General features: G+C 60.5%; 7 protein-coding genes across 7 annotated transcripts in view; 4 read left to right on the top strand and 3 right to left on the bottom strand.

Moving 5' to 3' along the window:
• Positions 1 to 13: 13 nt before the first annotated feature.
• On the top strand, positions 14 to 325 carry GGTG_09782 (hypothetical protein; the record flags this gene model as incomplete). The annotated part of the gene is made up of 1 exon (XM_009227641.1): positions 14 to 325. One exon carries the CDS (start codon positions 14 to 16, stop codon positions 323 to 325), a length of 312 nt encoding a protein of 103 aa, XP_009225905.1.
• A 564-nt stretch (positions 326 to 889) lies between these two features.
• On the bottom strand, positions 890 to 3,335 carry GGTG_09781 (short-chain-fatty-acid-CoA ligase). The gene is made up of 3 exons (XM_009227640.1): positions 2,551 to 3,335; positions 2,200 to 2,476; positions 890 to 2,126 (listed from the first exon to the last, which is right to left on the bottom strand). The coding sequence occupies exons 1-3, from the start codon at positions 2,945 to 2,947 to the stop codon at positions 1,055 to 1,057; spliced, it is 1,746 nt and encodes a 581-aa protein (XP_009225904.1). The 5' UTR covers positions 2,948 to 3,335; the 3' UTR covers positions 890 to 1,054.
• A 738-nt stretch (positions 3,336 to 4,073) lies between these two features.
• GGTG_09780 (hypothetical protein) lies at positions 4,074 to 6,214 on the top strand. Its single transcript, XM_009227639.1, has 2 exons — positions 4,074 to 4,584; positions 4,680 to 6,214. Exons 1-2 carry the CDS (start codon positions 4,163 to 4,165, stop codon positions 6,076 to 6,078), a joined length of 1,821 nt encoding a protein of 606 aa, XP_009225903.1. The 5' UTR covers positions 4,074 to 4,162; the 3' UTR covers positions 6,079 to 6,214.
• A 1,434-nt stretch (positions 6,215 to 7,648) lies between these two features.
• Positions 7,649 to 8,160, top strand: GGTG_09779 (hypothetical protein; the record flags this gene model as incomplete). Its single annotated transcript, XM_009227638.1, has 2 exons — positions 7,649 to 7,683; positions 7,788 to 8,160. 2 exons carry the CDS (start codon positions 7,649 to 7,651, stop codon positions 8,158 to 8,160), a joined length of 408 nt encoding a protein of 135 aa, XP_009225902.1.
• A 634-nt stretch (positions 8,161 to 8,794) lies between these two features.
• Positions 8,795 to 11,609, top strand: GGTG_09778 (patatin family phospholipase; the record flags this gene model as incomplete). Its single annotated transcript, XM_009227637.1, has 2 exons — positions 8,795 to 9,058; positions 9,150 to 11,609. 2 exons carry the CDS (start codon positions 8,795 to 8,797, stop codon positions 11,607 to 11,609), a joined length of 2,724 nt encoding a protein of 907 aa, XP_009225901.1.
• Positions 11,610 to 12,023: 414 nt separating this feature from the next.
• Positions 12,024 to 13,753, bottom strand: GGTG_09777 (hypothetical protein). Its single transcript, XM_009227636.1, has 3 exons — positions 13,430 to 13,753; positions 12,572 to 13,346; positions 12,024 to 12,487 (listed from the first exon to the last, which is right to left on the bottom strand). Exons 1-3 carry the CDS (start codon positions 13,514 to 13,516, stop codon positions 12,354 to 12,356), a joined length of 996 nt encoding a protein of 331 aa, XP_009225900.1. The 5' UTR covers positions 13,517 to 13,753; the 3' UTR covers positions 12,024 to 12,353.
• A 505-nt stretch (positions 13,754 to 14,258) lies between these two features.
• Positions 14,259 to 14,782, bottom strand: part of GGTG_09776 (peptidase M20 domain containing 2) — a gene marked incomplete at both ends in the record, with an annotated part of 2,074 nt that continues 1,550 nt past the window's right edge. The window contains one exon of the mRNA XM_009227635.1: positions 14,259 to 14,738. Coding sequence (XP_009225899.1) covers positions 14,259 to 14,738 — 480 coding nt within the window. The remainder of the gene's footprint in view (positions 14,739 to 14,782) is intronic.

The raw sequence follows: 14,782 nt of genomic DNA, 5'->3' as shown, positions 1-14,782 counted from the left end.
ATATCTCACGGAGATGCCCTTTCAGGACGCATCGTCCGATGACCGCTCGGCCACCAATAGGGCATCAAGGACCGGCTGGGAGGGCGACAGACTCGAGATCCGGGACCAAGATGGGGCAGGCTGGGCACATGAGAAAATTTTCACCGGGAAAACATGGATAGCAGGTTTCAACACGGCCATGGACGGAGAGGGTCGCCTCGATTTCGCGAATGCAACATGGGCCACAGCGGAGACCCGAAGGACGTATGATGTTTATTACGGGTTGGGAAGGTGGTGCCAGGAGGGTCGGGTCTGCATGATTCTGCTGTCTGGGAGGGAGTGGTGAGGAGTTTTCGGCTCTTTTTTTTCTCTCCGTGATTTTCTTGGGCACCTGGGAGCCAATCAGGGACATGGAGGGGGTGCCTGGCGGGGTGACTGACATCCACATCGGCCGGATCTGATAACTTTACTTAAACGCTTTTGGGAAGATCTGATAATAATAGGTGGGTCTGACACCAGTTTCTGGTGGCATCCAGCGTTAATCCCCATCTCATGTGCGTCTGGGGCCGGCTTGTGCGTCACCTCCTTTGCCGCCACTTCTTGCCTGGCCTAGGCCTTTTTTTTCTCCATCGTCATTGTTCTCACTCGTTCGGCCGGAGCTGGCATGATAGCCAGCCGAGAAGTAAAGGATGACCCAGGGCGCCTCCTTTGGTCCATTACCCCAAAAGCAGCACTCCAGCTATGCAAATTTTGCGTGTAAAAACGTAGGCCCCCACCGAGCTCTGTGACTCCGGCCTAATTCCGCCCGAGACTCGCCCCTGTTTCCTAGGCTCAACGTGTTCCACACCGGCCGGAACGTATACATACCTCCGCCGAGTGCAAAATAGAGCTTCGGCAGCCGCGAACTATCGGTTGTATAGTGAAAGAAGTAAAAATAGAATGGAATGGCGATAGTGCCCGACCACGAGCAACATTGATATCTATAGCTTTTAGATACTCTATTGCTTTAGGTAACAGAACAGTCTATCCCAACACATATACAAACAGATGAGAAAACCAAAAGAAAAAGTCCCATCTAAAGCTTGGCGGTGGCGGGGTTCTCGAGAAGGTTATTCCCAAGAATCGCCATCTCAAACTTGCGCACCTTTCCACTCCCTGTCAGGGGCACATCCCGAGGCACGCCGTCCCTCCCGAGCCAGAAAATGTGCGCAGGAGCCTTGTGATTGCCCAGCTTGGCCTTGACCCACTCGCGCACCTCACCGTCATCCGGCAGCTTGGCATTGGCACCGCCGCGCTCCTCGGCGGCACCCAAAAACGCCCCGACGACCTCACCGTAGCGGGCGCTCTTGAGCCCCACCACGACGGCGGACGCGACGGCCGGGTGCGCGACGAGGCGCTCCTCGATCTCGAGCGGGTAGATGTTCTCGCCGCCGCGGATGATGATGTCCTTGAAGCGGCCCGTGATGGCGCAGTAGCCGCGCTCGTCGAACACGGCCTCGTCGCCAGTGTGCAGCCACAGCACCCCGTCGCCGTCCCGCCGCATCACCTCGGCCGTCTTCTCCGAGTTGTTCCAGTAGCCCGCCTGCAGCTGGTAGCCGGCGATGCAGAGCTCGCCCCGGCTGCCGAGGGGGACCGTGTTCCCGTCGCGGTCGACAATCTTGGCGCGCGCGTGCGGCATCAGCGTCCCGACCGTGGCCAGGCGCGTGGCCACGGCGTCGTCGGTGAAGGCGTTGAAGCACGTCGGCGACGCCTCGGTCAGGCCGTAGCTCGACGTGAACTCGGACATGCCGAGCCGCGTCACCATCTGCTCCATCAGGTGCCGCGGCACCGGCGCTCCGGCCACGATCCCCGTGCGTAGCGCCAAGTCCGACGCCCTGAGGTCGGCCGCTTCCGGGAGCGCGAGCAGGGAGTCGAACATGGCGGGGACGCCGTGAAGCGCCGTGCAGCGCTCCTCGCGCACCGCGCGCAGTGTCGCCTCTGCGTCGAAGACCTCGGCCGGGTACACGATCTTGCCTCCGTGCGTCACCGTCGCCAGCATGCCGAGAACCAGGCCGAAGCAATGGAACATGGGCGGGGGGCAGCAGAGGGCATCCGAGGGGCCCAACTGCATCCTGTCTCCGATATAGCGGGCGTTGTTGACAAGGTTGCTGCGTAGGGAAAAAAAGGGGGGGTTTAGTCAATTGCAGAATAGGTAACCGGAAATTGGGAGACGGGGCTCACTGGTGTGTTAGCATGGCGGCTTTGGGCCTGCCCGTCGTGCCGCTTGTGAACTGCAGATTGCAGACGTTGTACGGAAGCACCTTTGTCTGGGCCTCCTGGAGTCTCCGGGAGCTGAATCGGATGCCGCTTTGAATAACGTCCTTGTAAGGAAGAAAGCTGCCAGAGTCGCCACGTATTATCACCACTGTTGGCGCGTCTGCCTGGGCCGCGAGCTCTAAAAGTAGCGGCTCGTTTGTCAACCGCCCAATTCGCTTTGTGGTGAAGAAAACCCTGCACTCTAGATCACAGTTAGCCGACGCAAAGCCACATGCGCTCTTGCGCATCCCAGGCCATGACAAGTATTCAGCCTACCAGTGAACTTGAGGGCGTATTGTGCTTCGGTCGCCGTGTAGGTGTTGTTGAGAATGACGAGAATGCCACCAATCCGGGCCACGGCGAAGAATACCGCCGCGTACTGCTCACAGTTACCGGCCATGATGCCCACGCGGTCTCCCATGCCAATGCCCATGGATAAAAGAGCTCTTGCTATCAGGCAGCTTTGCTGGTTGAGCTCGTTGTAGGTCCACCTCGCTCCAGTCCAAGGGATGACGATGCACTCCTCGGTACCATGATGTTGGCACTGGAGGTCCAGCAGCTCCCCGAGCGTAAAGTCGACAAGCGGAGGATCGACGGGGCCGTGTAGGAGGGACAGCTTTTCCCTCCGTAGGACGGTGCCGTCAACCGGTATCGTGTGCTGTAGCTGAGCCATGTTGCCTGGTGTTCTGGTCTCTTTGACAAAATAAGGAGCTGCTATTGTGCACAAGGGGGCAGTGTCGGCGGCGATATGTTACTTGAAAGCAAGCCGGCTAAAGAAAAGACTCGCAGACGGCAAAGGAGCCATGGTCTTGGGCCGGGGGACATGCAGAGGTACTACCTTGTCATAGAAAGCAATCAGGGTCGCAGCATGCATGCCAGGGCCTCCGATTCCGGACACAGGACCAGGGTATATACTAGCCATCCCGGTTGACAGGCCAGGAAAAAGAAAGTAGAAAAAAACCGCCGCATATCCTCTCTTGTCTTTTGCCATTGCAGCGCACCCAGAAATGCCGCATGGACCCACAGGTGCAGATGGGAGGGAGGGACAACACGGTCTAAACTAGCGATGGTTGCACGGCGGTTCCCAATAGGAAATATGGACGGGGCGGGGTGGGACAGGGCAGGTTGCCGTCGGGGACAAGGACTTGGATACATGCAGAATTATCTGATGATCAGATAAGATTGCGTATGGACCCGACAGGAGGGCCACTAGCCCCTCCCCCCCTTTGCTGCGTATGCTCCGTCCTCGAGCTTATCCCTGGCATGGCGCCTCTCTAACCCTTCCGATGCCGGCATGCGCCAACGTTGCTGCGGCGTAAAGCCAAAACCATGGCCGTTGACACAGTGTGTCAGGATCTGGCGGGAGATGGCGTCAGAGCCCGAGTCTCCCAGCAGTGCAGGGGTTGGGGCCTGTCCTGTGAAGCTTGCGAAAAGGAAGCCTCATTCTCTTAATAGCCGCCTCAGTCCTTGAGCCGGCAGCGTCAACCTCGAGAATCTGGCTGGCAAGTTGCTTAAACTCAAGCAGAACCACTCAGTGCTCCAAGTCAGCGAATCGTCACCAGTGGCTCGGCCCGCTGAATTACGTATACCCTCCAGATTCGCTGACGGTTGCTTCACTAGCAGCGGGCTGCATTCTCTCCGCCCTTTGGTCGGGGCGGTGCTGTTGCATGGATGACCCGACGGCCGCCAGGTTTTGGGGATGCTGACGCCATTTGGCGCTCTGGGCGCAGGAGATGGAGCTTGCTTATTATCAGCGCAGACAAAAGTCCATATTTCGAAATGATTGATATTGCACATCTCGAACGCAAGGAATCGTTGAAAGTGACCGTGATTTGAAAACAACATTGAGGCCCAGAGCACAGGCGCTGGCACCACCCAGCACCACCCAATGTCACACTCAAGTGGCATGGGCGAGTCTCTAATGCCCTTCCGGTGGAGCAACAGCTCCAACACCCCCGCCGCCGACAATTTCCCACCAAGCTCCAGCTCAAAGCTTAGCGGGAACCACGCCATTGTCGGGTGCAAGCAGCCGTCGCGCAGCCCACCTCCAACAAGGCGAGCCAAGATGCTCCCCGAGCCGACGCTGACCTTCACAATCCCGAGCCTCCACGACGGCACCGTCCTGAAATGCCGCGTCTACCACCCGTGGAGCCTCTCGCCATCGCCCAAGGCCCCGCCCTGGCGACATGACGCTGCCATCGTGGCCCATCCCTACGCGCCCTTGGGCGGCAGCTACGATGACGGCATCGTCTCCCTGGTCGCCACGACTCTGCTAAGGGCCGGCTTCCTAGTCGCTACGTTCAACTTTAGGTATGCGATTGATGACGTTGAGAGCTCAGGACACTCACCAGGTCCTCAATTGCTCGCTCTCGGACTAATGCCCCCTTTTTCTCCTGCCCATCCAGAGGCGCTGCTGGATCCGCAGGGCGCACATCGTGGACAGCCAGGGCTGAGCGGGGCGACTATCTCTCAGTCGCTGGCTTCCTGGCACTTTATGCCCACATCCTCGACCCTTTCCGCCACGCGGCTAGCCAGCCCGCGACCCCTATCAGGAGCGGCTTTACCACACCGACCCGCCTCCCTCGCTCACCGTCGGCAAGCTATCCTCGACCTCACGCCGCGACACGATCACGATCCGACGACGACAGCTTCCCACCCCTATCCGCCGACCCTGCCGCCACGCCCCTCCTCGTGTTCTCGGGCTACTCGTACGGCGCCCTGGTGACGAGCCAGCTCCCACAACTGTCGGGCGTGCTGGCGCCCCTCCTCGCCCCGGAGCACGGCACGCCCGCGGCCGAGATCCGGCTGCGGGCCGAGCACCTCGCGGTGGCGCAGAACGAGATCCTGGGGGCCGCGCGCCGGGCCGCGGAGCGCGAGGCCGTCGCGGCGGCGCGCGGCACGCCGTCGACGTCGCCGCGCAAGTCGCTGAACCTGCGCGTGGGCGGCGACGAGGAGATTGGGCACCACCACCACAGCCGGCGCAAGAGCCACGACTCGCACCGGTCGCTGCGGCGGTCCATCGACGATGCCGAGGAGAAGCTGCTGAGGGGGGTGCACGACCTGCTGGCCAAGACGCGCCACGGCTCGCCGCCGCCCCGCCGGAGTGCGAGCCTCCACGGCGTGGCCGGGCAGCGGCAGCTCAAGCTTAGATCCGTCTCGTCGCCGGACCCCGGAAGGCACGGGGACGTCAGCCCCGTGATTAGGGAGGCGGCGGAGGAGGACGAGCCGGACGGGGCGGGTAAGGACGCTGTGCACCAGCTGCCCACGCTCCTCCATCCGCCGTCACCCACTCCGGCGTATCTTTTGGTATCACCGCCACTTAGTATAGCCGGGAACTTGACCTCTCTGTCCTTTTCCTTGCCGTCTCTTCCGAAACGACTGTTGCGGCGCGCTTCGGTGCCGCCGGCTAATGATCCCGGAGGTGATGCTAACGGGCAAGATCCGCTGCTCAAGGGCCCGCAGAGGGCAGCGACCTCGGCGCTCGGAGTCGCTGCCGACTCGACATCGCCCGTGGGTGGCAACCTTGCCCTAGACAGCCTGGCAGAGGCGGACCGCAAGATGGTGGAGAACTCGACACTGGTCGTGTACGGCGACAGTGACGTCTTTGTGTCGAACCGGCGGATGCGCGGCTGGGCGGCGAGGCTGCAGGGGGTGCCAGGCTCCAGGTTCCGGGCCCATGAGGTCTCGACGGCTGGACACTTTTGGCAGGAGGGCCCCGCGGACGGGGAGAGCGTGGCACATGTGCTACACCACGCGGTGCAGACGTTTGCCGACGGTCTGCTGCAGAAACGAACGCAGAGGTGATGATGATACCCGACATGCGGCCCCAGACTGAGCCATCAAGGCAGAGCAGAGCCCACATCTCCGGCCACAGGAGGAACTACGATGCAGGCTATGTTTGCCGCATGTTTCTATTCCAGCAGATACAATCAATGATCACGAACGCCAGCCCGTGTTCCAGGGTTGCTACCTGGATGTCTCCTTGTGTTTGTTTGAAGAGAGGAGGCGGAATTTGTCACCTCCCGGAGCATTCCTTCCGCTTCCCCACGGTCTACCATCGAGAACGACGTCGATGAGCATGTGTCAGGGCCGCAGTGTAATCTCCCCAGGCCCAGCTCTTGGTGTATCCATAGAGCCAAGGCACCAGTCAACAAGCCACGTAAGTGAGCTTGGATGAGAGCCTCGCCCGCTCGCCCGTGCACTCGCTCAGCTTACGAACATGTCCATCCTGCATGTAACATGTGGTGATAAGATTTCTGATCGTGCCGTGGCTGGCTTCTTTTTCATCAAGGGGGTCCCTACTCCTCCTCTTTGTTATCCCTCAGGACTCGATTCATCACTACAGCGTTGGCATGTGAAAGTGGGAACCCGGGTAAAACAGCGCGACCCAGGCTTCTCCAATCAAGTTTTTCCCGCGAACCGACGTTTGCTTCCCGCGCGTCTCACGTGTGCCGTCGATCGGGTTCGTGGTGATTCTGACAAGATTCCGCTCTCTAGACACAAATGATATCTAGACAATTCAGATGCTAAGTGAGGGGGTGGGATGCAGCCGCCGCATGCGCACCAGCGTCGGCGCGCCTGCACGGCGGCCCAAAGCAGAAAGAGGCGATGTCGGAGGACGGGCTAGGGGCTACTCGATTTGCATCAACCCCACACGCCCTCATCGGGCTGCCTACCGTCTAGGCTACCAGCTAAACCCCCCACACAGTCGCCTCAAACCGCCCCGGAGAGCTCGGGTAGGGGGCTGGGCGTGGGGCAGCCAATTGGCTTGTTTGGGGAGGTCAGCAGCCGACAGATTCAACCGAGATCAAACCCCACGCACACCTCCCAGATCGCAGTTGCTGTCATTTGACAAGTGTCGGCTGCCCGTCCGTGCACAGTCACCCATCGATGCTGTTTGATGCCGCCCCTTTTGGCATTCTCGCATGTGCGGAGCCGCGCTGTTGTGGTCAGCGCCTGAGCTCGTATGAAGCAGTCTGTGTGCAACAACAAATGCCGTCATGAAATCAGCCGTTTGGTCCTCGCAGGACAAAGAAAGAGAAAGAGGGAAAAAAAAGCGGCCCGAAGAAGAAACAGCGGCGGGAAAGACGGTGCGAGCATGGGTGGCGGGCAGGAGACTTTGCCCCTCCAGGCGAGTCGGGGTTTTATTCTGCCAAAAACAAACCGGCACATGCCGCAAGCCTGTGGGAGGCCAGAGCAAGGCACGCGACCTTGCGTGACTTGTGTCAGCATAAGAGGGCAGCACGGGTTTCCCTACAAGTAGGCTGCATGCAGCACTAGACCGCCAGATCAAGGACATGACAGCCCATGGGAAAAACCAGACGTTAGACGCGGAGTCGACTCAAGTAGGGGGATTGTTTGTTCCGAGTCCGACATGTCCGCCGTTGATCTCGATGATGTCTCCGTTGGGTATGGTAGCCCCTGAGGTTTTTTTTAGGTTTTTCTTTTTCTTTTTTTCTTTCTCTCACCTGCTCTCTATTCTTCCAGTCCTTTCTTTGACGCTTCTCATGCAGGCGTCAATCAAGTGTGCTGTGCCCACCTGATCTAGATCGTGGGGTTCGCTGGCCGCCTTTGTTGACGCAACAGGGGTGCTGGGGTGCTGCTACCCACAGTTGGAGCGCTAGTGCGGAAGCGGCCTGGGGTCAAATCTGGTGCGGTGGAACCCGCCCCAAGCTTTTGCCGGAAGGGATCGCCTGGGCTTGGCCAGGGAGGAAAAGGGTCAGCTGCACATCTCCATCCGCACATCCTGACGTCCGCACCGCGCCTGCGCCGCCCGACGTCCCGGGCGCTTCCCAGGCAGGGCCCGACGTATGTAAGCGTGGGAGACAGAGAGAGGACAAGACCGTTCCCAAAAACCCGATGCTCCATGTAGGCCCGTTCCTCTAGACAGGGAATGCTTCTCCTTTTGCTTCGCTCAACGCTCGGCCTACGCACTTCTTCCCGACGCCGCGACCTCCAACCGCTCGACTCTGCATCTGCTAGGGCCGGCGCTGTGTCTGCCCAGCCACTTTTCGTAACGGCCCTACTAGCCAACGCCAGTCCGGCACCAGCGCCAGCACCAGCACAGGCAACAATAGCACCAGCATCAGCATCATAGAGCCTCCTCCTTGTCCTCCCGTCACTCTCGACTCGAGTACCACCATCAGTGCTTGTATTGCTTGCTCAAGGAAGCCTGCGAGAGCCTCACCTCCTCCTCCTCCTCTGGCCCCGCGGAGAAGTATCTCCGGACCTTGCATGCCAGTCGGATCCTGCCTTGACGGGTAGATCTTCGGGTCGCGCGTTGCTCTGCATTCCTTCCTCACCGACCCTCTCTCCCCATTTTGCGCGCCCACTGCCAGTGGTTGGCCCGCCTTATTACCTAATCTCGCTATACCAACATCCCATCTTTCCCCCTCGAGGGACAAGACGGTACGGCATCTACCTCTCCCTCGGCGCAGCCTAACTGTAATGCGTCTCCTGCGCCTCGCGGGCCCGAGTCACGGACACTGCGCTCGCCATCCGAGGTCCACGTCTCCGTGCGATGGAAGACGTTTTGCAGCTGGTCAGCACCCTCGGTGCTCCCGCGCCGTGGTCCTCGCCAACTTCGCCTAAGAAACCGACAGCCACCTCGACCTTCCCGCCGCCTTCCCAGGACCCGAAACCTAGCCAATCACCCGTCTTCTCCGTCCTGCAGAAGACCGCCAAGCTTGCGCTTTCCTACCGCAATGGAGTCTCAATACAGGCCGCTTGCGACGTGGCGAAGCTCGAGCAGAAGAGGCAGATATTGGAGCTTCGCATGAGCGAGGTAGGTTCACATTCGGGCTCGGTCCTTGATCCTGCCTGTTTCTTGGGCGCCGCTGGCGGACGCGGGCTTACACATCTGTTCAAACGTATAGGCCACCTCCTTTTCACAGTGGGAAGAAGCTGCACGCGAGCTCGACAAGCTCGAGGGCAACGATGTCTGGAAGCGCGACCCTGCTACCGGCGACTACAGCGCCAACATTATCGAATCCCGCCTCCGAGAGCTCGACGCCGCCCGGGCTAACTGCGACCTGCGCGAGATGCTATTTCTCGTCCGCCACACGCTCTCGCGAGAGCTCGGCGGCATGGGGAGTGCCGACCTCTACCGATACTCATATACGGGCACCAAGCGCACCATCGAGCGCTACGTCGAGTCTGCTGTCAAAACGATAGAGTCGCTAGTCGAAAGGACGGACTCGCTGGCCGGTTTGCCGGCTGACATGCGCGTACAAGACGTCCTAGACGAGCTCATCGACACGAGGCAAAACTTTGGCCGCAGCGCCCTGATGCTGAGCGGAGGCGCGACCTACGGAATGACGCACATTGGTGTGGTCAAGGCTTTGTTCGAGGCTAAGCTGCTCCCCCGCATCATATCGGGGGCCTCGGCAGGCTCCATCATCTGTGCTGTAATATGTACCCGCACAGATGAGGAGGTTCCCGAGCTCCTCGAGTCTTTTCCCTATGTCGACCTCGCCGTGTTCGAGGAGGAGGGCAACGAGGACACACTTGCGGGCCACGTGCGCAAGCTACTGACCGAGGGTAGCTGGTCAAACATCCAGCACCTCTCGCGCGTCATGCGCAACATGTTGGGCGACATCACCTTCCGCGAGGCCTACAACCGCACACGCAGGATATGCAACATTACAGTCTCCAGCGCCTCCATTTTTGAGCTGCCCCAGCTGCTCAACTACTACACGGCCCCCGACGTCATGATCTGGTCCGCCGTCACCGTATCGTGTTCCGTGCCTGTCCTGTTCCAGGCCGCATGTCTACTGGTCAGGGACCCCCTTACTGGCGAGCACCTGCCTTGGAACCCGTCGCCGCAGAGATGGATCGACGGCTCCGTCGACAACGACCTGCCAACATCGCGTCTATCCGAGATGTTCAACGTCAACCACTTTATTGTCTCTCAAGTCAACCCCCACATCGTCCCGTTTCTGACCCCAGAGGACCGCCTCCTGACGCTCGAGGAGCGCGCTCAGGCGAACGCACCCGACTCGGTCACGCTATCTTCGACATGGAAGAACCTCATGTCTACCCTCACGACTCTGGCCAAGGACGAAGCCATGTACCGGCTTAACTTTGCCGCCGAGATGGGCGTCTTTCCCAACATCTTCACCAAGCTGTGCAGCATGCTCAGCCAAAAGTACTCGGGCGACATCACCATCATCCCCGAGATCAGCTTCCAGGACCTGCCCCGGATCCTGAAGAACCCAACGAGCGATTTCATGCTCAAGTCGTGTCTGATTGGCGAAAAGGCAACCTGGCCCAAGCTGCGCCGGATCTGCGACCACTGCGCCATCGAGCTCGCCATCGACCGCGCCATACACGACCTCCGCACCCGCGCCGCCTTCAGCCCCAGCCAGGTCAACCTGCGACGCATGGGCACACGCTCCGGCGAAATGGGCCAGCCAATGACCAAGCTGCACCACCGTGAGCGACGGCGGTCGGGCGGCAGTCTGCAGCTGCTCGTGCGGCAGCGCCAGAACAGGGGAGAGGTTGAGCAGATAATGACTGACAACGAGTCCCGCGGCGGCGACGACAAGGACTCGAAAGACTCGTCGGACGATGAGGAAGGCGGTATGCTCGAGCTGGACGTCGGTAGAGCCAGGGGTGGTGGTGCCCGCAAGAGGTCGACTGGTGGCAACTCGGCGAGCGCGGCCCTGGCAGGCGGTGGTTCCGGCCGCAGAGGCGGTAGCCTACTAAAGCCGGTGCTGCGGCGGGCGACTCGCAGCCACAACGCGCTACCTGTATCGTTCATGTCCAAACTCTCGACCACCGAGTGCGACTCGGTGACGACCAGGGGATCTAGCGCGGAGCAGTGCTCCTTCGACGACGCCGACAGCCTAGAAATGGTGTCGGCGGCGTCGGAGCTCTCGCGCAAGACCCCATCGTCCTTCCTGCCCCTCACCTCCCGCGAGGACTCATACGTGGCCGTCGCTGCGCCCCGCCTACAGACCCCGCCCCGAAAGGAGTCTCCGGTGGCGATGGCTTCAGCAGCACCTCGTTTTGATCTGCTCCTGTCACCAACAGACGAGACCACGATGGCGGATTCGTCCGTCTTCGACGCCGATGTCGACTCGCAGTCGGACAGGTACAGCGTGTCGTCTCCAGACTTCGACCCTGCCCATCCTTCCAGCCCGCTGCTAGAGAGTAGGATGAAGAGAAGCCAGGAGGAGGAGGCTAGGCGGAAGCAAGAGCAGCGGCAGCGTGACCTGGCGGCGGCGCGGCGCCGTTCGCAGTCGGAGAGCTGCGCCATCGACGTCAACGACGCCAAGTACGCCGAGGTTCCCGACCCCCGCAGCGGCTCCGACGGTGACGGCGTGTGGGATTGACTAGTGGATGGGGAGGACGAGGACGAAGAGGCTCTGAGCGGCAGCGCCACCGAGGCCGGCAACAAATATGCTTCTGCTGCTGCTGCTGCTGCTGCCACTCTCGACGCCCCTCCGTCGCCTCCTCCCCGACACATCCCGAGCGGCGGCAGGGGGCGAAGCGCAACCGATGTCGGCAGCAAGACTGCGGCCGCTTCTACGCCTCCCTCCCGCCAGAGCCCCGGCGGCGGCGGCGGCAGGGGTCGGAGCGCGACGCTCGATCTGCCGCCTGTGTATCGCTCGTCTTGGATGGGCTGGTAGCGAAGGGACTCTTGGGCTTTTTAACAAGAAGGCTAGGAGACGTGATTGATAGAAGGGATGTTTGTTTGACAATATGCGCATATATGGGCGTTTGAACAGCATAGAGGGCTTGTCTTTTTGGCCATGTGTTCTTAGATTCGGGTTTGTCGTGTAACCCCTGGGCAGTTCGACCGAGATTGCACTACCTGGTTGATCGGGGGCTCTATCAGGCGCTGGTAGAAGCATGCTGAGCATTCCTAAAGTAAATTACTGCCCCATCTCTTCATCCCATCAGAGCCATCGGTCGGCACTCCCTCCGTCCAGCCCACTGGACCAGGTCGTATCTTGTTATTCACCCAAACTGTCACGTCTTAACGGATAACAGTTTTTCTCTAGATACACATAACCATTTCATGGGCTGCATCAACATTTAGACTTGGCCCAATCGTGTGTTCTATGCACAAAGCACTACAAGTACGGCTTGACCTGCTCTTCTGTCCATTCCCAAAACTTGAGCCCGATCCCGGTGCCACCCTCTTCCACGTGCTTGGTCGCCTGGGCAATGTCGTCCCTGATGGTCTCGAAGCGACCCCAGGGTGCCACTACACGCACATTTTACCGGTTGTCAGTCGAGGCACTTTGCAGAATCGTCTATATCACAACAAGGAAACAGGAAAGCCGCTTACCCCACTGCCCAGACTGCTCGAGCCCGACCTCGGGGCTCAGGCCGGCCCACAGCTCCGTGTAGGCGCCGTAGACGGGCGGGTGATGGAGCGTCCGGTTGAGCACCTTTGTCACCACGCTGCCTAGGTGCCTCGTCAGCTCCGTCTCAAGGTTGCCCGGGTTGAGGGGCACCGAGACGACGCCCTGCCTCCTGAGGCGGCTCGCAAACTCGACCGCGTGCAGGTAGTTGCCGGCCTTGCTGATGCCGTACCGGACCTCGGTCCGTTCGTTCTTCTTTTTATAGTCGAGGTTCTCGACGTCCAGCCCGCCCGGCCTGGGGCTCATCAGCTCGGCGGTCGACGACGAGACCCAGACGACGCGGACGGATCCGGCCTTGGCCGACGGCGACGCGGCCGTGGCGGCGAGGACCGGCGTCAAGAGCTTCGTCAGCAGGAAGTGGCCGACGCAGTTGGTGCCGAGCTGCAGGTCGAGCCCCTGCGCCGTCTTGCGGTCCGTCGGCGGCATCATGACGCCTGCGTTGTTGAAGAGCACGTCGAGCCGCGCCTCGGCCGCCAGGAACTCGGCCGCGGCGGCCTTGACGGCGCGCAGGTCCGCCAGGTCCAGGCGCAGGAACGCGGCCCGGCCCGCCGACGCCGGGTGCGCCGCCTCGATGGCACCCACGGCCGCCTTGCACTTTTCGTCGGACCGCCCCGCGACGTAGACGGTGCCGCCGGCGCCGTACAGGATCTTGGCTAGTTCGAAGCCGACGCCTGTGTTGGAGCCCGTGACGATGTAGACCTGTGGTACACCCGGGGAGTAGTTTTGTTTCAGCCGTTCATGTTCTGGGGCGATCTGCAGGCGGCCGGCGGATGGAGACGGACCTTGCCTGTCAGGTTCCCCACGTGGGACTCGGTGAAGTCGGGCTTCGGCGGGAAGGCCGCCCTGAACTGCTTTACGATACGTGACATATTGGGCTATCCAGGCTTTGCTGTAGCGGCGCCGTTAGACTTGAGTCGCGCCCTGGATTTTGGGTCGTGGGCTTTATGTCGTGTCGTCCCCTGGCTGGGCCCCTGGCCCCACCGTGCCCACTAAGCCCGTGATCTCACCTTGGCCAGCCGGAGTCTCGGTTCGATTTTACAGACTGAACCCGGACCTCGGCCACATTTCCACCTGGTGGACCACTCGAACATTTAACGAGTTCCCGAATTGGGCCCGTCCATCCCATCTCGCCAGAGATTGCAGAGTCTCTCTACTTTCAAGGGGGCACAGAGCGTCAATGGCACGCCAACCAGGTGGCCCCCTGCCTCGCCTCTAGCGCCAACGGCCATGACTTGCTCCACCACTGACATGCACCGACCCGGTCAGTGATCAGAAGACCTTTGCATTCTCATGCTCAAGAAGGTTTTAGGCGAGGCGGAAAACGAGGTGGTTGCCATTCAAAGTTAGCCGACAAATGTAGTAGCGAAGTTTAAATGGGAATAGATGCTTATTTTTCGTGCACATTCCATCATATGCCTAGGTTCAAAGCCCATATATTTTTAGGTTAGGTTGCAAAATCTTATCTTCAAATGACGAGGAGGCAAATGTGATTTTCTTCTTGTGTGGTCATTGTAAGTCAATATCAACAACTGTTGCCCAAACCGTGCCCTATCCCTCACGTCAGATGAGAAAGATGCTGTGGCAATGATCAGAGGAAGGGAATCAAGCTCACTATAAGAATTCAACATCTACATCAAGCCCATTCTTCATGTCTCGCCTCCACTGCTCTTGAATCTCAGCTAGCTTCCCCGGTTGAGCAAGCACATCCACCGCCGTGCCTGCAAGAGCCTTCCCGACACGCAAGGCCCTCTCGAAAGCCACCCTCGTGCCGGCCGCCTTCTCAAAGTCCGGGCTGTGGTTGCGCCCTCCCTCGGGACCCGGCGGGATGGCGAAGCTCGCGTTCACGCTCGGCAGCACGTAGCTAATGTCCCCCTGGTCCGTACTCGCCTTGACAAACGTGAACCGGCCGCCCGACGGGATCGGCGGCGCGGGCGCCTCGCCCGGCAGGGCCTCCCAGCAGCGCGCGTACGACGCGGCCAGGACGCGGTTCGGGACGTGGTCGGCGTACCCCTTCGTCGTCGTGATCTCCACCGTCGCGCCGGCGGCCTCGGCGCCGGCGCGGAAGCAGGCCTCGACCCTCGCGCGCAGCCCCTCGAGGCGCGCGGCGCTCGGGCTGCGCAGCACGGCGAGGCCGG

The sequence above is a fragment of the Gaeumannomyces tritici genome (genome assembly GCF_000145635.1).
Source record: "Gaeumannomyces tritici R3-111a-1 unplaced genomic scaffold supercont2.5, whole genome shotgun sequence".
NCBI lineage: Eukaryota > Fungi > Ascomycota > Sordariomycetes > Magnaporthales > Magnaporthaceae > Gaeumannomyces > Gaeumannomyces tritici.
Note: the sequence above shows the minus strand (reverse complement) of the source record. Positions and strands in the feature narration are given on the sequence as shown.

Bases quoted from the DNA above. Each gene is read 5' to 3' on its own strand.
- GGTG_09781 (XM_009227640.1), bottom strand. From the start codon at position 2,947: ATGGCTCAGCTACAGCACACGATACCGGTTGACGGCACCGTCCTACGG. The intron at 2,477-2,550 runs GTAGGCTGAATA...ACTGTGATCTAG, and splicing joins ATACGCCCTCAAGTTCACTG to AGTGCAGGGTTTTCTTCACC. The intron at 2,127-2,199 runs GTGAGCCCCGTC...TTCCCTACGCAG, and splicing joins GCCGCCATGCTAACACACCA to CAACCTTGTCAACAACGCCC.
- GGTG_09780 (XM_009227639.1), top strand. From the start codon at position 4,163: ATGTCACACTCAAGTGGCATGGGCGAGTCTCTAATGCCCTTCCGGTGG. The intron at 4,585-4,679 runs GTATGCGATTGA...CTGCCCATCCAG, and splicing joins GTCGCTACGTTCAACTTTAG to AGGCGCTGCTGGATCCGCAG.
- GGTG_09777 (XM_009227636.1), bottom strand. From the start codon at position 13,516: ATGTCACGTATCGTAAAGCAGTTCAGGGCGGCCTTCCCGCCGAAGCCC. The intron at 13,347-13,429 runs GTCCGTCTCCAT...GGTGTACCACAG, and splicing joins TGGGGAACCTGACAGGCAAG to GTCTACATCGTCACGGGCTC. The intron at 12,488-12,571 runs GTAAGCGGCTTT...ATGTGCGTGTAG, and splicing joins CGAGCAGTCTGGGCAGTGGG to TGGCACCCTGGGGTCGCTTC.